This window comes from Aspergillus fischeri, genomic scaffold (assembly GCF_000149645.3).
Source record: "Aspergillus fischeri NRRL 181 1099437636249 genomic scaffold, whole genome shotgun sequence".
NCBI classification, from domain to species: Eukaryota; Fungi; Ascomycota; class Eurotiomycetes; order Eurotiales; family Aspergillaceae; genus Aspergillus; species Aspergillus fischeri.
In genome coordinates, this window is record NW_001509770.1 from 3,728,228 (window position 1) to 3,746,613 (window position 18,386).

At 51.8% G+C, this 18,386-nt stretch overlaps 8 protein-coding genes across 8 annotated transcripts, besides 2 other annotated features; 3 read left to right on the top strand and 5 right to left on the bottom strand.

Annotated features, from left to right (window-relative positions):
• Positions 1 to 402: 402 nt before the first annotated feature.
• On the top strand, positions 403 to 2,958 carry NFIA_020260 (putative Sin3 complex subunit (Stb2); the record flags this gene model as incomplete). The annotated part of the gene is made up of 1 exon (XM_001265214.1): positions 403 to 2,958. One exon carries the CDS (start codon positions 403 to 405, stop codon positions 2,956 to 2,958), a length of 2,556 nt encoding a protein of 851 aa, XP_001265215.1.
• Positions 2,959 to 3,404: 446 nt separating this feature from the next.
• NFIA_020270 (Tim10/DDP family zinc finger protein) lies at positions 3,405 to 3,791 on the bottom strand (the record flags this gene model as incomplete). Its single annotated transcript, XM_001265215.1, has 2 exons — positions 3,405 to 3,588; positions 3,694 to 3,791. 2 exons carry the CDS (start codon positions 3,789 to 3,791, stop codon positions 3,405 to 3,407), a joined length of 282 nt encoding a protein of 93 aa, XP_001265216.1.
• Positions 3,792 to 4,575: 784 nt separating this feature from the next.
• NFIA_020280 (putative lysyl-tRNA synthetase) lies at positions 4,576 to 6,245 on the top strand (the record flags this gene model as incomplete). Its single annotated transcript, XM_001265216.1, has 4 exons — positions 4,576 to 4,618; positions 4,759 to 4,923; positions 4,985 to 5,410; positions 5,476 to 6,245. The coding sequence occupies 4 exons, from the start codon at positions 4,576 to 4,578 to the stop codon at positions 6,243 to 6,245; spliced, it is 1,404 nt and encodes a 467-aa protein (XP_001265217.1).
• Positions 6,246 to 6,562: 317 nt separating this feature from the next.
• On the bottom strand, positions 6,563 to 6,883 carry NFIA_020290 (uncharacterized protein; the record flags this gene model as incomplete). The annotated part of the gene is made up of 1 exon (XM_001265217.1): positions 6,563 to 6,883. The coding sequence occupies one exon, from the start codon at positions 6,881 to 6,883 to the stop codon at positions 6,563 to 6,565; it is 321 nt and encodes a 106-aa protein (XP_001265218.1).
• Positions 6,633 to 6,674: a microsatellite.
• A 350-nt stretch (positions 6,884 to 7,233) lies between the features above and the next one.
• Positions 7,234 to 7,825, top strand: NFIA_020300 (uncharacterized protein; the record flags this gene model as incomplete). Its single annotated transcript, XM_001265218.1, has 2 exons — positions 7,234 to 7,370; positions 7,399 to 7,825. The coding sequence occupies 2 exons, from the start codon at positions 7,234 to 7,236 to the stop codon at positions 7,823 to 7,825; spliced, it is 564 nt and encodes a 187-aa protein (XP_001265219.1).
• Positions 7,826 to 10,753: 2,928 nt separating this feature from the next.
• Positions 10,754 to 10,783: a microsatellite.
• Positions 10,784 to 11,540: 757 nt separating this feature from the next.
• NFIA_020310 (uncharacterized protein) lies at positions 11,541 to 11,876 on the bottom strand (the record flags this gene model as incomplete). Its single annotated transcript, XM_001265219.1, has 2 exons — positions 11,541 to 11,629; positions 11,708 to 11,876. 2 exons carry the CDS (start codon positions 11,874 to 11,876, stop codon positions 11,541 to 11,543), a joined length of 258 nt encoding a protein of 85 aa, XP_001265220.1.
• Positions 11,877 to 14,359: 2,483 nt separating this feature from the next.
• On the bottom strand, positions 14,360 to 15,979 carry NFIA_020320 (GNAT family N-acetyltransferase; the record flags this gene model as incomplete). The annotated part of the gene is made up of 2 exons (XM_001265220.1): positions 14,360 to 14,477; positions 14,529 to 15,979. The coding sequence occupies 2 exons, from the start codon at positions 15,977 to 15,979 to the stop codon at positions 14,360 to 14,362; spliced, it is 1,569 nt and encodes a 522-aa protein (XP_001265221.1).
• A 495-nt stretch (positions 15,980 to 16,474) lies between these two features.
• Positions 16,475 to 17,890, bottom strand: NFIA_020330 (putative proline utilization protein PrnX-like; the record flags this gene model as incomplete). The annotated part of the gene is made up of 1 exon (XM_001265221.1): positions 16,475 to 17,890. The coding sequence occupies one exon, from the start codon at positions 17,888 to 17,890 to the stop codon at positions 16,475 to 16,477; it is 1,416 nt and encodes a 471-aa protein (XP_001265222.1).
• Between the last annotated feature and the right edge of the window lie 496 nt (positions 17,891 to 18,386).

The window sequence follows — 18,386 nt, forward strand, 5'->3', positions numbered from 1 at the left end:
GGGGCTGGTATCAGGGGCACTCATCCTTAGCCGACTCACCGCTTCCAGAATCCTGTGACGTCGCTGTTTAGTTGCGGTCAACTGTCTTTCTGGCAACTCTCTCTCCCAACTCCACATTTGAGCTCCTTTTGTGACGATGTTACGGCAAATTCATAGAAGTTCTACACCTCCTGTTTGAGATTACAGATGCTTAGTATTTCCTCCGGATATGTCAAGCTCCTTCCTTACGAAGCCAACAAAGCTAGGAGACCCCAGGAGGGTCAACATTTCATCCCCTCATTTCTGAGCTTGGTCTCAGTATTTTAAACACGTCAAATCGACAATCGATTTGAAGACACCAGCAAGCAGCTCTGGATATGACACAGTCGTTACCACTAATGCGATAGCTACCACGCTGACAGAATGCCACCGGCTGTTACCAGCGCACAGGCTGCGCCTCCTGTGGCAAACCGACGTGATTCTATCCCCTGCTCGCATACGAACGGACACATGGAGGCATCACCGCCGCACGGTCATCAGAAACTCGTATTCACTGATCCTGTAGCCCTTCGGTATCTGGAGGAGGACCCTGCGACAGTTGTGCTGCATCGACGCCTCATCCTGGAGGGTTACGAGATATACATCGTTGAGCAATGGGCTTGTTCAAGGGTACACCCAACATTTGTGATTACGACTTACACGGGCGATCCTTCGCACAAGGTCTTGGTGGGAGTCCTCAGCGTCCCAACTGACGAAAACACCTGGTCTCCGCGTTTGAAACTGTACTTCAACGCCGTCACGCAATGTCAAGCACGAACGAAAGACACACCTCTGGGCACTGTCATGGTAACTGACCTGAGCTCGTTTCCGTCTGCGCTGACGGTCATCCCAGTCCCCGACGGTGACATACTCCGACACAAGGAGGATTTTATCGTCAATGAGAACCTGAAACGGCTCTCCTGCGCCGGCCGGGCCGGCTTAAAGCTACAGCCTCCTTCACCTGCGACCGTGGCAAAGTTTTATCAACTCTATCGGACGAGCGAGCGAGTACCTGTGTATAGTGCTGTAATAGAGCTCGTCAAACAATGCCAGATCGCGCTGACAATGTTTGGCCTCTTGGCACCTGAATACGTGGATGGGCTGCTCTGCGATGTCACCGAGACCGCGATCAATGATTGGTGGACCGAGTTTGGGATCGATTTGTACAACATAGAACCAAGTGACGGCGTATTAGGACCGACAACTGTAGCTGCGTTGCTGGGTACATTCATGGGAGCTCGAAATCGACTTCATGCCTTCGGTGCCCCGGTAGCGAAAGACGCCTTCGATATACGCAGTCTCAAAAGGGCAATCGAGAGCTTTCAAAAGTCACAGAAGATGGAACGGACACGCAGACTGGACCGCCAAACTCTCGACCGGCTTCACCGTGTAACTGCCAAGGCGGCGAATGCAGAAGGCTGGACGGACGCTGTCAAGTCAACGATGGCCGAATTGAGCGGACATGGGGGTGAGATGGTCATGGGTATGGTACGGGGTCGTGAAAAGGGTGGCATCGCCGATATTGAGACCCTGGAGCTGGACAATTTCGCATCGCTAGTTACCGGTGAGAGAGCAAAGTGGCTGTGGAGGGGGAAGCCACGTAAGGGTGGGCTGGGTGATGGCTTCGCTCATGATCAGCCTGCTGCAGACATGATGTTCAACAGGGATGAACAGGGCAACTATGTGTGGACAAGCAGGAAACGCCATTCGCACGAAGATCTGGCTGGTGACCGATCCTTGCAAGGCTCAGACCGTCCGTGGAGGCAGCCTGAAACGGGGGCCGCACCGGACGAAAAGGATCAGAACCTCAGTCGCATTGTTCGGAGGGGTGTTAGTGGCAAGGTGTCGGACGCACGAATCGGATTTGGAAGGTTCAAAGAAGCAGTTGGACTGCCCAGCCTTCGATCCCAGCACCACAAGCAGACGAAAGACGGGGCGGAGTTGATGGGTGATGCGGCTTACATGCCGGCTATCGAAAGCGATGCGGAGATGCCTGTGCTAAAGACAGAGGCTGATGTTCACCTGACGGATCAGGAAAGTATTTCTGAGCCTCACGACCAGACACAGTTTGACGCAGCAAAGGCAGAGCCAGCAGCGAGTACTGGTGGTCCGACAGTCTCCGAATCGAAACCTCCAAAAATCACTGTTGATTCTCCGCGAGATAATGAGGAGACTGATTCAGCACGAAAACCCTCGACAAGTCAGCTGGAAGAGGACGAGTCAGATCTAGGGCGATCCAGGACGCGATCGACCGATGCATCTGTTAGTCAGGACGAACTCTCTCGATTCGATCTGATGTTATTGCGCCGACCGCAGAGTTGCATAGAGTCCACCACGACAGATGACTCCGAACGTAGAAGCAATGGTTGGCCTCGCCACCTGTCCTTCAGTATCGTTGAAGACGTCGTACTTGGCTGGGAGAGCCTGGGAGGCCGAGAAGCATTGCAGCCTAAGCCAGATGCCACTCTAGAGCAAGCCGTTGCGCTTGAGGATACGCTGGCCTCTGATGTACCAATGTTTAGTTCCAAAATCGAGGAGCTGAGCCATCACACTGTTCCTTGGGTGGAAAGACAAGTGAACTCGGTGGACGAATTGAACCGGAAGCTCTATGAGTCACACGAGAACATCAGCTCGATCTACCTAGACCAGGCTGAGAAATATCAGCAAATGAGGGAACGCTCCAGTGAGTTGTTGACCGAGGAGCACACCTACCTTGTCGATACCATGAAACGCGTCGAGATGATGGGAGCCAAGCTGGATTATGAGCTCAATGTCCTCGAGTCAAAAGTCGAGGATGTGGAGAGCGGCCTCGGGGAATTTGAGCGGCATGTGCTGGAGCTTGAAACAAGAATGAAAGGACTGATAAAGAACGAGGAAGAGAAGCAGAGCAATTCATGGTTGTCGCGGTTGGCAAGATTTGTTGGAATGTCTTCTACGTGATATACTTCGATCCTTTCTTGTCTTCGTGTTAAGCGTGATATCCCTGTATTTTTATATACCAATTCTAGTGTACATAGTGTGAATAGAGGCTCGGTGTCCATATCAGACGCATTGCAAACGGCACGACTCGGAGACAAAGACAGTAATGCTCGAGTATCCCTCCAGAGGCTCCCATAATAGACAAACCTGCCAGAACCAAGTGACATCTCGTAACCTATCGAGTAAGAGTCTTCATGGCAAACTCAGCATGGGATATCGTCCTGAATCCATTCGATCGCAAGCAAAGACAAACGTTGAGAGAATCCACGCCCAGCATGAAAGTATGACCTCACCGACGAAAGCGAACACAGGAAGAGGTTGTAAGACCATCGGTTCCAAACAAATCAGTCGATGCGTGCAAAATGCCCTTCCAGACAAGACTAGCGAGTAAAGTCTTCGTATCTTCCTTACATGCCGAATCCAGGAGCGCCCTGCTTCTGGGCCGCCTCGCCCTGCATCTTCTCGCTGACCTTGATGTTGACCTCAAAGAACTTGGACACGCAGCGGTCGAGGCAGACTGATTCGCCCTTGTTCAGGTCGCCTTCGCGGTAGTCGTTGGGAATACACTTCTTCTGGCAAGACTCGGTGAGACTGAGATTGAGTATAACTTAGCTGGGTTATCAAAGGCGGATGAAAGTAGGCCATGGTACTAGCTCCGGCACTGGCATAGAAAAAGAAAAGACTGGGGCGTCTTACCGGTTGAACATATCGGAAACCATCTCAACTTCTGTCTCTGCAGCAGCGATCTTCTCTGCCGAGGACATCTTGGGGGGACCGCCGAAGAGGAAAGACATGGTGATGGTATTTTATGGAGGGAGTTTGATCGAGTTCTGTGATCAGGTATCTGTGAAGCGGTTAGTATCCGTTAATAGCAATAACTGTCTGATCAGAAAGCGAGCTTCTGTACTGACTATTAGGAAGTTGGGTCTGGTGATGAATGGTAGCTCAAATTGATTCTGATGAGATATGTATGATATTGCGGCCCGAACGGAGTTGCTGCTATGAGCCGGGGAGCTAAGACCGTCTTTTCCCACCGCCTTCCATAAATTCATTGACCTTCTCATGTCCAGTGCAATTTCTTTTCTTTCTCTTTTCCCATCTTTAACGTGATGTGACTGTAGCTTTTCTCTTTACTATGCACTCAATTCGCCCCCGGTGGGCTTCACAACTGTGCTCGAGGCGTTCTCGATTTAGGTAAGAAGCTTCTTTTTTTCTTTCTTGACTATTTCCCTTCAATTGAATGATGAGAGACACATTCCTTTCCAGAACCGCTGCAGATGATGCTTGTTTCAAGCACTTGATCGCACCGGAGTCATTACCTTTACCTGATTCAATGCCCAATTCATATTCTTACTTTCGTCTGAGGAGAAATTATATTGCTTGAGTTGATAAGCTAATATGAGCAATCTATCAGTGCAGGATTGCCGCTTACTTCCAGTAACCATCGTACTTCTCGCTTAGCAGATAGTTTACTTGGAGCAATCAAACCGGTCTCATCATCATCTATACGTACAAGGCATAGCAGCAGCGCAGCCTCCCCGGATAAAGCATTCAGACACCGGCTTGAGGAGGTTCAAAATGCCTGTGCTGATCCATATCCCCGTCTCCCAAGTGACAACCGGTCGCTGAGCTGTGCGGCGTTCCGTGAGCGATATAGCCACCTTACCAGCAATCAAACAGTAGAAGATGACACTGTCATTGTTAATGGTAGGTTGCCGCTGTTTGGCCCTACTCGGTTGTCCTCTGTACTTAGATTTGTAGGAAGAATACGTGCCTATAGACTGGCCGGGAGCAAATTGATATTCTTCGATATCTTCCAGGATGGACACAAAGTCCAGGTTATGTGCAACATTCGCAAGCTGGACGGAGTAGCTCCCGATGCTTTCAAGAGATTTTACCGTCTCCTCCGCCGCGGCGATGCTTTCTGTATGTTGTGCCATATAGCCGTCCCCCGGATCACTACCCGAGACTGAACGATCTTCCATAGCCGTAACTGGTAAACCTCACCGCACAGGAACCGGAGAGCTCACTGTTCTTGCAACCGAGCTTCCTCGACTCCTTTCGCCCTGCCTGCACGATGTCCCCGTCGACGCCGAAGAGCATGAGACATCTCCCTACCCACGCCATGTCCAGTTCCTTGCCGACCAGAAGGCGGCAGATATCATCCGAGCGCGATCAGCTATCATTCAGTTTCTGCGCCAGTTCTTCCTCGACAGATCGTTTATGGAAGTCAGCACTCCCATCATTGGCTCGATAGCTGGCGGAGCGATGGCCCGCCCGTTTCAAACTTCCGCTACCGAATTTTCCGATAGGCAGCTGTCTCTGAGAATCGCGCCAGAGCTATGGCTGAAGCGCTTAGTGGTCGGAGGATTCGACAAAGTGTTCGAGATTGGCCCTTCATTTCGGAATGAAGGTAAGCCAAGACGGATACTTGATCGTGGATCGACATTGAGATGAGTGACTGACATGCTGTGACAGGGCTGGACAAAACGCATAACCCCGAATTTACAACATGTGAATTCTACCATGCATACGCCAACCTCGAAGATCTGATGTCTATCACCGAGAACCTCCTATCAGGCATGGCGGCCCATATTCAGGAGTTCAACAAGAACGCCAGTCTGAAACCCCCAGAAGTCGACTTCTCGGCTCCCTTCCGTCGAGTAGACTTTACCACCGGCATTGAAGGCAAGATTGGCCGCAGACTCCCTGACCTCACCACACCAGATGCCCTAGACCAAGTCAACCAGCTGTTCAGAGACCTTTCCCTTCCTATTCCCAAGGACCCTACTCTCCCTCGTCTCCTGGACGAGCTGTGCGGCACCTACCTTGAACCCGAATGCATCAACCCAACCTTCATCATCAACCCTCCAGAGTGTCTCTCCCCGCTGTCAAAGTCCTTCATTCACCCCGCCAATCAGCAGCGTGTTGCGGCGCGCGCAGAGCTCTTCATCGACGGACGGGAGATCGTTAACACCTACGAAGAGGAGAACTCTCCCTTTGAACAAAGACGGAAGTTCGAGGATCAAGTCCGCTACAACAAGGGCACAGACGAGCCAGCGGAGATTGACGAGAGCTACCTTGAAGCGTTGGAGTGGGGGCTCCCTTCCACCGGTGGCTGGGGATGTGGCATTGATCGCCTCTGCATGCTCTTCACGGGCGCTAAGAGGATCGGAGACGTCCTCCCTTTTGGGAATCTCCGCGCCGTAACCCGTCGGCATGCTGGTCTGTCAAGGAGTACTGGTTGAGGGACTTGATGATGGCTGTATGATATTTCTCTGCTTAGATACCTGTACAATATTACGACTGCAGAACATCGATTCTCCAACTCCATCTCATGCATAACACGTCTGAAATCTGTGTGTTGACGTAAAGATAGCAAAATTCACTCGAATTGCGGGTTCTAGGGCTAAGAGGCCGGTCCGCGACATCCGCTGTCACTGCATCACAAGAAGAGAACCAACAAAAGAATCACCGACGGCAACAGTCACAGTATTCTGCCTCATTAGAAATCGCGTCATCTATAAGGCCGTTGATATGGCTCATCCCCTGGGACTAGACTTTATCACTCCCGGAACAGTACAGCCTTGGTGAGTCCGCCGGGGTCAACCGACAGGAGCGCGGCCCGGACCGAGGGGGGGGGAGGCGGGGGCGGCGCAGCGGAGGCGGGAGCGGAGATGACGACGCCAACCAGGGCGCCCCCCCGGCCGCGAGACGCTCCACGCCCGCGACCAGCGCGAGCAGCAGCACGCCCACGACCGGGAGGGCGACCCCGGCGGCCACGAACCGGAGCAGGAGCAGTGGTGGCGGCAGCGGCAGGAGCAGCGGAACGACGAGCAGCGCGGCCACGACGGGCGGCAGAGCCGCCGGAGCGAGTATTAGCCATGTTTCTATACGCGAAGTCAGTATACGTCCAAATTCCGGCAAACGCAACGAGGGATTCGATGTGTTATAAGCCGACGGGGCCGACAGCTGTCGACGCAGAAAGGAAACAAAGGATACACGCCCAGAAGAGCGTTAAATCAAAGGAAACAATGAGAACAAGGCTGCAAGGAGCATCGAACGCATAAGATAAAGTGAAGAGACGCGACAAAGGAAACACAAAACAAAACAAACAAGCCGACTGTCGCAGATATTGCGGGAATCCCAGCCAAATCGAAGACAAAGACCGCAGAACACCGGAATCCTCCGCAAAACAAAGAGCAGACGCGCCCCTGCTCGAGAAATGATGAAATAATGAGAAAGGAAACCTCCGAGCAACGACTGGAAGCTACCTCCATACTGGGAGCTGCGTGTGCTTCGTCGAAGCAGCCATGCGATCGCACCAACACAAGCGAATCGCGTCAACTCGCAACGGGAGAACCAGCGACCGCGTGCGCTCGCAGAAAGAAGGAGATACAGATCTTGCGATCGCGAAGACGATCATGCAAACGATAAAGAAGCACGCAGCGAAGGAGAACGAGAAAGATCACTTACAAACGATGAATTTGACGTCGCTGGAGAGGGAGAAGAAGGAGAAGAAAACGATAACGCTGGGATTGACATAACCTGCACCATAGAAAAAGGAAAGGTAAAACCAGACCCTCTAAGAGCGCGGTTGCAAATTCTCCGTCAGATGCTCCGAGTGATTTGCCTTGGAAGTCTGGTTGCGTACGCGAAAAGGCCAACACAGAGAGTTTCCGAGCCACTATTCAAGGTCATCCAGGACCTGGACGCCCAGCCGACTGGCTGGCTGGCCCAGCATGCGGCGGAGACAATCCTCCGCATGCCTCTGGATGACCTCGGCCAGCATCATCCGACTCCGCAGACGCACGCGCGTCTCCCGTAGCTGCTATGACCAGCGGTTTGAGCAGGTCGTGGAGGGACGCGGCTAGCAAGGAAAACGAGGAAAACCAGAGGCCTGCTGTCGGATCGTTGCCTCCGATGTAAACCCCACGGTTATCCTGGTTTCCGTGTCCAAAGATAAGAATGATCAAGGTATATCCGTCTCTCTTTGCGTACCGGCTTCGTCCTCCACGGTCTTGAAAAACCGTTCCAAGACGATAGTCCTGTCCACAACGCGAATGTTCCCTGCAAGTTTGATCTGACTGAGAAGGTCTCTTTCAAGCACAACTTGACGTTCCTTTCTGAGGCCGCCGTGTGCACTACCAGGGGAGCCCCAGTGATATGAATTAGCGCATCATCACAGTGCTAGGACATAACCACCTTCTGAACCGCCTCAGGACCAGGTACCCTTTTCGCTCGGTCTCCTCTTGTCGGGCGGCTGATCGACTCCCACTTCTCAATAGTGATCGCGTTATTCGTCTTCTGCACAGAAATGGGGAGGACATTTTGTACTTCTCTGATGACGTCTTGCACGGGGCCTCTGGGCGCGACCAGTAGTTACCAGCCTTTGCGAAGTCTGCCCGGATCTTACCAGTAGGATCCACTTCGAATACCACTTACGGGAAGGGGAAGTCAGGGAGACCAGGCTTTTTTTTTTCTTTTCCATGGTTACGAGCAGAAGTACTCAAGTCGCTGGGTACTGAAAACAAGTCAGACTGGCAAGGAGTCGAGCTCTGGTACGTTTACCAGTAACGGGTAGTAGCATTTGGGAAGCTACTTCTGATAGCCACCAGACGAGCAGACATGTCACCAGGAGCAAGGCAGAGAACCCCGACGGCACCACTTCCTTCCTAGGGGGAAATAGCAGATATAATAATAATAATAGTAAAACCGTCCAGTAAGTTTTGCCTGTGCCTGGGGGCCCTTGGATAACACCAAACCCGCCAGGTAAGCTGCGGGTGGCGCGACTTGTCTGCAGCTCGCCATTGTAGAAGAGCGAACTGACCAGCTGTGCCATGCTCTCATGCATTCGGTGTTGCTCCGTGAGCATGACGGCATGCAGACCATTCCGGTGAAGCCGAGAGAATAGCCACATCTGGAGCTGGTCCACCAGAGGGTTATGCCCGCTGCTGAGCAAGGTTGCGGTTTGGCGAAGCCTCTCAAAGACACGAATATAATGATCATCAGTGACACCATCAGGAACCCAGGCCGATGACTGGTGAAGGTATACTTATTTCTATCAGGTATGGACTGCCTAGCTTAGGTAGTTCGTCCGTGCCCAGGCGGGCTGTTGAAATCATGTTGCGTGTCCCCTCGCAAGTCGGCCACCAAAAGTCTGAGAACCTTCTCTGACCTGGATTTCAGTCACCATCGGCACCTGGCCAAAGGTAGCACGGGCGATCCGCATGACCTGAGCAATAAAACAATGATAATTTATTCCTGGGTGAAATGCCTCCACCCAGAACAGATCACCGTCGAGGTTTGGATCAGAGGTGGTACCATGAAAAGCAACATTGATGAGTTGCGCATCATCAGTAAAAGGAGCACTGCAATTCAGGCAGTGAGGCATGATTACTGTTATAATATTAGCCAGTCTGATGATTACGGATAGAGTACGGGCAGGGGTTTTCATAAGAAATAACAGATAAAAGATAAAGAATGGGAGGCTTACCTGAATAGCCCTTGATGTAGTTTAATAAGCAAGAGAAGTTGCTGAGAAGGAGGCTCCGGTAGTAGGATAAACAGGAGAGAAGCTTAGGATGGATTAAGCGTGAGACTCCCTGAGAGGAGAGCTTCCTAGGAAACGAACTATTTTCAGGCGAGTATGATTCGTAAAGACCAACGGCCATGGATCACTGTGTCTTTGCTATTATCCTATGGATAGCATCGGTTTTGTTTGCCGTGCTGATATCCTTTGCGATTCGCAGCATAAGTAGCTGGGCCTCGTTTGACATAGTCGCTGCACTTTAGGGACAATCTCTGGTGGGAATGATCCCAATCGCAGCTGCAGCCTCCAAAGCGTTGTCGTTAAACTGCGCTATATCCACACCTTTGTCCAAGAGCAACTTGGTCCAGGAAGAGGCCGATGTCCCGCGTTCAATCTCGAATCAGTAACTGTCAAGATAGTCGAAAGAGAAAGAAATTTGGTGTCCGCTGGCATAGCTCTCTTACGAGTTATGGCCATGGCCTTGCACTCAATGACTGCATGGACTCTCTCTGGCTCCTCGGAAATTAGAGGAGCTCCATCTGTCCGAGCCTCAAGTTCATTAAACCCAAACCGCACCCTTCACTGGGAACTGCTGCCTATCCATTCTGTGTGTACCGTCTGGAGTCTCTGCCCAGAACAAGACCAGAAAGGGAAGAGCGCAGATAGGTTCTGAAAGAGGCAGACAGTCGGCGGTTATTAGACGACTCCGGACATCTCATGCGCAGGTTGGGATCAATGCAGATCTGAGCTGTCAGGTCAGACTCGGTAGGCCAAGCATCAATGGATGAAGAGATTGGGAGTCCGCAACACAGACAGACCAAAGGCGAGTTTACTCAAATCTCGACACCGTTCAATCAAGCAGGAGGAAAATTCACACACGCTTTGCCCTTGCACAAAACAAGGTGGTTATCCAGTGCTGAGCGCATGGCAACGGACAATGATAGTCTCACGGCCGGGAACGAACTGTAACCGAGCTTCCTCGATCCCGACTGCGAGATCATTGACCGCATCGTTGATCGTGCTAAGAGCATGACCTAATGCCGTCTGCCGGTATGACGATTATTGTATGCAAGGAACAGGAGAAAAACTTGGACCGCCCTGTAGGTTTTCCCAGTGCCGAGATAACGTGTTGTAGTTTGCCAATGGATCAAAGCTTTTCATGCAGGAGCCGAGGTTTGGCGTTCTGGATAGGACTCAAAGCATCGATCTTAGTCACCGAGGGTTCCAGCATCACCCAGCATCGCCCAGCATCACCACATACGCTTGCTTGCCCTTGGACCCGTGCCATTTCCAATGTTCAAAGAGGCCGTCAATACAAACAAATTCAAGACCAAGACTGCCATACTCTGTTAGCATGAGGGAGCACCGACGGACTGTCGAAACGTACGGGTTCGCAGAGATCATGGCGTTCCACGCATTGCCTGCACTTCTTAGAGGTACCGTTCATGACCTGACAATCAACGAAAGAGGCGATGTTGCTGTTGGGATCCCAGTTCTTCGCCGAGGTTCTAAAGCATGGCATACGCCAAAATTTGCGAGCAGTGAGGCGATCGGCCGGTTGACCGGGGTCAACGCCGCCATTTCCAAGGCAAGGAGCTTGATATAGTCAAAGAATATAATCGCAGAATTGAGCGTGATGAAGACGAAGCGAGTCGAAGCCGATCGACATCTTCGAAGTCGGTGATAGAAATCGGCCAGGACAAGACGGCCCCGTCTAAGGGGTTACGGCGGCGGCGCTTAGACGAAGGGGACCCAGAGGTCGAAAAGAGAAGTCTTTTTGTTGCACCTTTGCCCTTGTCAACATCGAAGGAGGGAGGACGACGAGGTGTCTCTGCATTCGAAACGAAAGGGTCACTGGCGACAGACGAGGCCTTGTTAAAGCGCCGACGTGTGCTTGACGCTGGAGTCGAAGCTTTGTCGACCTCTCGAGCACGGTCAGAACGAGTCTGGCGTCTAGTTCCCGTCGCCGGCGCAGAAGAGGCAACCTCAGTAGCCACGGGAGACGAAATGATCACGGAGGGGGCGGTGTCATCCAGAGGCCAGTCACGAACCGGGTCACCACAATCCACGGCCCGAAGGCCACCCTGTTGTAGAAGGATGCTACAAGAATTAGTACAAACCGAAAAGGAAACAAAGGAAAAGCGAAAGAAGGCAGAAGAAGCCGAAGGAGGCACCCACATAGCATCGTCACTGTTCCAATGCGAAGACTTCCCAGCGTAAAACTCGCACTGGACCCCTCGACTGTGCCAGATACAATTCGCACATGCGCCTGCGAACAGCACTCAACGTTTATCATCATCACCAACGACTTCCGGCGCCGCAACACATGATGGGAATACTCCCCCATTTTTCGCACAGTGTGCGCAAGCTTCGATTGCTACTTCGCCGCGACGTTGCAACAGGAAGGCATCCGATGGCATTGGTTCTTGAGACTTTTCTTAACCTCTTTGCCATTTTTCGTTGTCTGCAGGAATCGGGAACACTTCTTCCTTTTCGATGATACCTGAATCGATGCTCTTAGGAGCTTTTGCTCCACGTATCAGTTATAGGATAATGGCATATCGCGTAAGATAGTATACTTTCCCCGAGTTAGATACAGCGCTTGCAGAAATTGAAAATCACAGTGCCATGTCGATGGTAGCCGTAACAGCCGTCTGCTATGACAGGCCATGCTCGTTAGGAACGTGCAATCGGCCATTTATTCGGCCAGCCTCACGAAAGAACTGCTGAGGAGGAGTTCAAGGTCAAGAAGACCAATTACTATGTCTGTAAAGATGCGGGTGTGGTCTTCACCAACTTGTATTCGAGGTCTCAAGATCGAGTGGATTGTGATACAGGAGACCGATTATGTTCGGAACGGCTATGCCATGGCAAGTCATATTCCGTTTCTTTTTTTTGTCTGTAGGGGGTAAATATGGCGTGGCGTCCGAGGCCTCTTCAGGAGTATCCTGGCACTGGGAATGAGCACATGTTCGAGTACCCGAAATGACAGACTGACTCTGGCTCAGCTGAGGACGACATTTTGAGCTGATAGTTCGTTAGGAACCCAGCGGCAATTGTAAAAGACCGTTCAGTAAGTTCACTGCACGAACATTGGTTACAGCGTACAAAGTGCTGCTTGACCCAATTCTGTCCACCGAAAATTGAGTGTACGCGAGGTATATGGCGCTGTTTCCGGTGTCGCCGAATTTGGGAACCTGCAGACTGATCTTGCTCCACCGCTTCATATCTCTCTGCGGGCGTTTTGAGGGCGACCAAAACGTCTGTGGAAGTAGATTGTCATAGGAAGCGTCCCAGTAACCAACCCAAAAGCCGCATCGATCATTCCCTGTTGGTCAACATACTGCTGTTGCTAAGAAGGGCGTATGATGACGAAGGCTGGCGGACACATATGGCACTGGACGGCAGGCTAAAAGGATTGAACACGCATTGATACGGCGTTGGATCTCCTCCTGAGACCTCCTGGGTCGTCAAATCCCAATTCACAAAGTCATAGTCGTCAGGCCACTAACTTGCTGGTCCAAGGGTTTCTACCGATTAAGAGTATTCATCAGGGCAATGGCCCGCTCCCGGGGCACTGTTGCTTGGAATACATACTTGCGCATCATGCCGCAAATATTTCGGACGAAGAGACAAATTGACTGGATGTTCATCAATATGAAGAACTGCTTATGGCTCTGTAGCCCTGTCTTTGAACTTGCATGACTGGGATGTCTCCTGTGTGGCAGCCCTTCTGTACTCAGAATGCATTCTGAAAGATCGCTCCGCAGAGATGGGAAGCTTCATGCTTCGGTCATGCACGGGCATTGCCGCGCTGAACTGGTAGGCTTCTTGGTGGAGAATTTACACGCCAACGGACTCGTGGGGCCCTGATTCGGGAGAACTTCATCTTCCGACTAACTACCTGTCAGCTACAGCGACACAATGGGAACACATATCACCAGGAAAGGGGCTACTCACGGATGAGTCGTCTGGCAGGTGGATATGCTGAGTTTGTTCTTGGTAATTTGGTTCAAGGGAGACTCTGACCAACCAGCCTCGATGACAACAGTGGGGAGGGACTGGCCGACAGGTTTGATCATACCATCAAACGTCTGCCTTCTGGAAGCCGCTGTACGGACAGCAAAGCGTCGACGAGACACAGGGCGTTGATGCGGATGCAGCCCTGAGCAATTTGATAATAGGCAATATCAATAGAATCAGAACTCTAGGGAAGAGGTGGGCTGCTGTCGCAGTAACAGCAAAATAACGTGCTGGAACGTTTGTCTGGCGAGACGTCAGCAATGCGAACATGGAGGAGCCTTCGAATCTAACGGCATACCAGACGCAGCCCATATCTTCGAGGCCAGAATGCCGCAAGGAAAAGGAAGCACTGCCGAAGGGATGGCCTTGTACTAGATGCTACTTGATTGTGCCAAATGGATCATCCTATTATGAAGATTTGGTGGCAGTGGAAGAAGAAATGATGAAGGATGGTTGGCTAAATATGAAGGTAAGAAGGAAGCCAAGTTTACCTCACATGGTGAATAGTCTGAAAGGGCCGTCTTGCTCTATATAAAGTGAATGAGCCATAGTAAATGATCAGATTGGAAGAGGAGAGTGGGTTTATATGCTGCGGAATCTTCCTAACCATCCACCTCAAGTGAATGTAGATGATCCTAGCATTCACTGCTGTTGCAATCTCTCCATGCATGAAGCAAAGGCCTATGTGTGATGCAATCTAAAGCAAGCAGGCCCACGCCATGCCAAAGATGCTGTAAGATCCCGGGGTATATACAAAGACCAAAATATGAAAGTGACGAACAAAGTCAAAGGACAAGCCCAGGCTGTCTATAGAACTGGGCTCTCCCAAGAGTCGCGTTTGATCTTCATCAAAGCTGACTGCTTGTGGGGGAACGTAACTTCTCCTTCTTTGTAGAAACCCGCATTTTGAAGATATTGAATAATCCTGTTGCGTGTCAGCAAATTCTTGCAGCCCAAGAACCGGGATGAAGCTTACTTCTCATTGTCCACCCGTGGCTCCAGCATGACTGTCTGCGTCCGCAGATCCGCAAGCCAGCAGTAATGGACCAATGCACTGAGCCAGATGGCAACCCGGTGTGACCCACGGTATTCCTGTTCTCCCACCAGTAAGTGAATTCCCCGGTCATAATTGTCTGCCCCTCCGATAAGCGCTCCCAAGCGATCCTCTTTGACCCAGTAGATTTCAAAGTACCCAAACGGCTTGCCGTCCCAGCATCCAATGACGGGAAAGCTGTGACGGCTGGTAAGATTATTGCGAAGGAATTCCTCTTGTTTTTCTTTTGGACCTCCCTCTCCCCAAGCTGCACTCACGCGCGGGTCATTCATCCACTTGTGCAGCAGGTCTAGGTCAGACGGCGTGTTCTGAGGCGGTTGCTCAATGCTGCTCGTTGAGAGACTATGACCATGGCCCCGACTTGGCGTCGCAGACGAGGATAGAATCGGCACGCGGAATGACAGGTACTGCCCGACGCTGGGAATGAACCGGATGTAGAACACTTCTCCCTGATGGGGCGGCTTAGGTCTGACGGGGTGCCGCAGTCCGTTTGTGAACGTGTACTGAGTTGGTGGCGGCGGAAAGTAGGTCGGAAGGTGGCTGCTAGAAGCAAACGGGCCCTCGTTGGGCATGTGTAGTGGAAAGTCCTTCCCCGCGGAGGAAGCTGGAGACTCAGCTGACATCGGGCTCTCACGCGATGGCGACGCAAATCTGGGAGAAAGGAAGGGCGATGACGGAGCAGAATGCAGTGGGTTTGCAGGAACCAGCGTGAAGACAAAAAGACGGGGGTCAATCTGCCAGAAGCTGCGTCGGCTCACGAACATCCGTGACCAGGCCCCAGATTCTCGCGTCTCGCTCGGCTCAAGCCCAACGGAAGATTCCTCCGATGCAATGAGTCCCATGCGTTCCAGCTTCTGCAGCAAATTGCGTCCCTTGAAGATCCCCTCTCTCTTGAGATGGATGCGCCATTCTCCCTTCGGTTTGCCTGTGAGCGGTGTACGAGAAGCAGCGTCCGTCTGCAAGTGGAGGTCTGGCTCGGGCTCGTGGAAGTACCAGTAAAGGCTCACCCAGATCATCATCGCGATCTGACGAGTCGGAGAGACGGGAGGTTTGAAGTCAGTACTGGGCGGATTGACGATAAACGAAATGTAGAAACAGTCATCGCTCAATGTTGGTGTTGTGAAGCGAGTGGTGCGTGTCTTCTCCTCTGCCTCTCCCTGCGCATACCGAGAGCGACCGCGCTCTTCTTCCGGGGGCACGGAGTCCTGCGTCGGCTGATCAGTGTTTTGGTTGGTATAGAGAACAATTGTCCAGCCGGGAGGAATTATGGAGTCTTTCAAGTGCATGTCATTGGACTTGAAGTTGACACCGCCGAAAACTGGGGTCACCGTGTAGCTTTGGCCGTTGGGCAAACGGCAGGTAGTGTTACGCATGGTGAGGGCGGACGGTCTATTGTTTGGAGAAGGGAAAGACAAAAAGACACAGGGCTCAGAGGATCAGGCAAACATGAGCTGAAAGAGTAGATAAAGTATGGAGACAAGGGCGGATACATGAGCCGACGGAAATCCCACAGTGCAAGTGGGATGATTTTCCTTACTTGCCGCTCATCGATGACGAAGGGGACCCCGCCATTATCGATCTTATCGCCCACAGGATGTTGACCGAGAGGATCCCCGCCATTGTATACAAGAATCCATATCATCACAGTCCTTGCATTCATTTGGTCTTATTGTTTAGTTTGAGTATTAAATATTGTGTTGGTCGTGCTACTATCAGTCTCAGAAGTGATTGATGAGCTTTCCCTGATGTCATACTATGTGGCGGAGGTCCGCAGATGCTTGCAGCCATAGTCAAATCGATTGAAGGGTATAAGAAGCGAAACTGGTCCGGTAAAATACAGGGAAGAATCGACACTTGAGAATCATATTCTAAAAGTCCTCCACGTTGGTTCCCAAATTTCTTGTTCGAGCCATCTGGATGAGATCGCCTCCGGTCACCAAGTCCATCAAGCCCATGCCGACGCTCTTGTAGATGACATTGCCTCGTTCGACCCACTCACGCAGGCTCTTGGTGTCTTCCCGGTCCTGGTTGTTGTCCTTTCGCGATGCGTCCCGTACCATCAGCAGCTCTCCCAGCTCAACAACCTGGTTCGGCTTGATCCCCGCCTGGATCAATTCACCAGCCTCCTTCAGAGCAGCCTCGAGACTGTCGACGACCACGACGCCACTACGGTTAACGTGCTTGTGGAAATGCCGACCGGAATGGTGAGCCTTCACTTCGTCGCGCAGAATATCTGGATGCAGCTCGGTCATGTGAGGATTGTACGACCCAATGGCGCTGATGAATCGGCCCTTTCGGCGACCTTCGCGAGAGGTGAGAAGCTCCGCCGGGAAAAGTGGCTCGATCGACGGAGTACAGCAAAAGATAGCGTCCGATTTATGGATAGCATCGTGGATGATACGGTCGTACTCGCCGAAATCCGTGCTGACCGCGGAGAATTTCACATCACCGCGCCAGCTGGAGTTGTCAGGTGAGTAGATATCCTTGAGAAGCGTCGCCGCCCGCTCAAATGATCGATTGACGATAACGACCCGCTTGATATCGGCTGCACGCAGCGTGAGAGCCAACCGAATGTGCCAATAAGCCTGTTTACCCGCCCCGAAAACCACCACAGTGCGCACTCTCTTGCGCTTGTTGAAAATCATCATCGTGGCCAGAGCCGTCCGGAACGGCGTGAGCTCGTGAGCATTGATCAGCCCGAACGGCATGCTGTCGGCGTCCAGCAACGTCACAGTGCCCTGCGGCGAGGTGTCTCGAGTGCCGGCTCCGGGCCATGCACCTAGTGTCTTGGAGATGCCCGAGCTCGAGCTCGAGCCAACCGATTGTCGATTCACAGTGCCAGACCTGAGCGATCGGCTGCTAGATGAACTCGTCGATCCTTCTTCCTGCGATGATATAGACAGATCGCTCATTTCAGACGACAGGGACGTCATGGAGCTCCTTGGGCCTGCCGACCGCGATCTTGAAGCAGTCTTCGTTCCCTCGGGAATCTCAAAAGCCCCTTCCACAGCACACCCTGCAGCACCCCCGTCTTGTAGAGAAATCATCTTCATGCCGATCGTTCGGCCGGTACTGGCGGGCATAAACAGTGTCGTGCAGCCATTCTGCCGGGTGATAGCGGTTCTTAGAGGTTGGTAAGTAGCGGCACAGCCCTGTTCCTGGCTTCCGGTCGAGTAGTCTAGTAGGGCCTGGGCGAGGCTTTGTTGTAAAGAGGACACCTCATCGCGGTTCAGGGACAGCAACAGCGAGCGGAGCTGCGCTTGGGAGAGGATGGTCAGCGGCATAACGAGAGAAGACGTCGATCAAGTAGACTGTCTAGGAGAAAATTCTAGTAATACCTGAAGAAGACCAAGAGCGTGGTAGAGGATGAAGAGAGGATGAGTGATACGAGGTAAGCGTCAGCCTGACTAAGTCAGAGCAACAGTCATCCACGTTTTCGACTTGCTTCGATAAATAAATAGACTATCAAGGTAGTCTGGTTCGACCACAATAATAAATAATCGCGCAAAGCATACGCAAGACAGTTCATGATGGGCGATTTGCGCACCCTGTGACCCGCATTTGGGTGGGATCCAAAGTCTTAAGCCCGCAACCGGTCGGCGATTCTCGCGTTGTCCAGAACAGATGACGGAAGTCAAGCCTTGGCTCAGCTCGGACTTTGGAGATAGGGCGGGGCCGAATACCTGTGTTTATTGTAAGTGTGACATGATAATTCTGATGACTCGAATATCGTTGTTTCATACATAATTATCGCATAAGTTCTATGATGAGCATAAACGT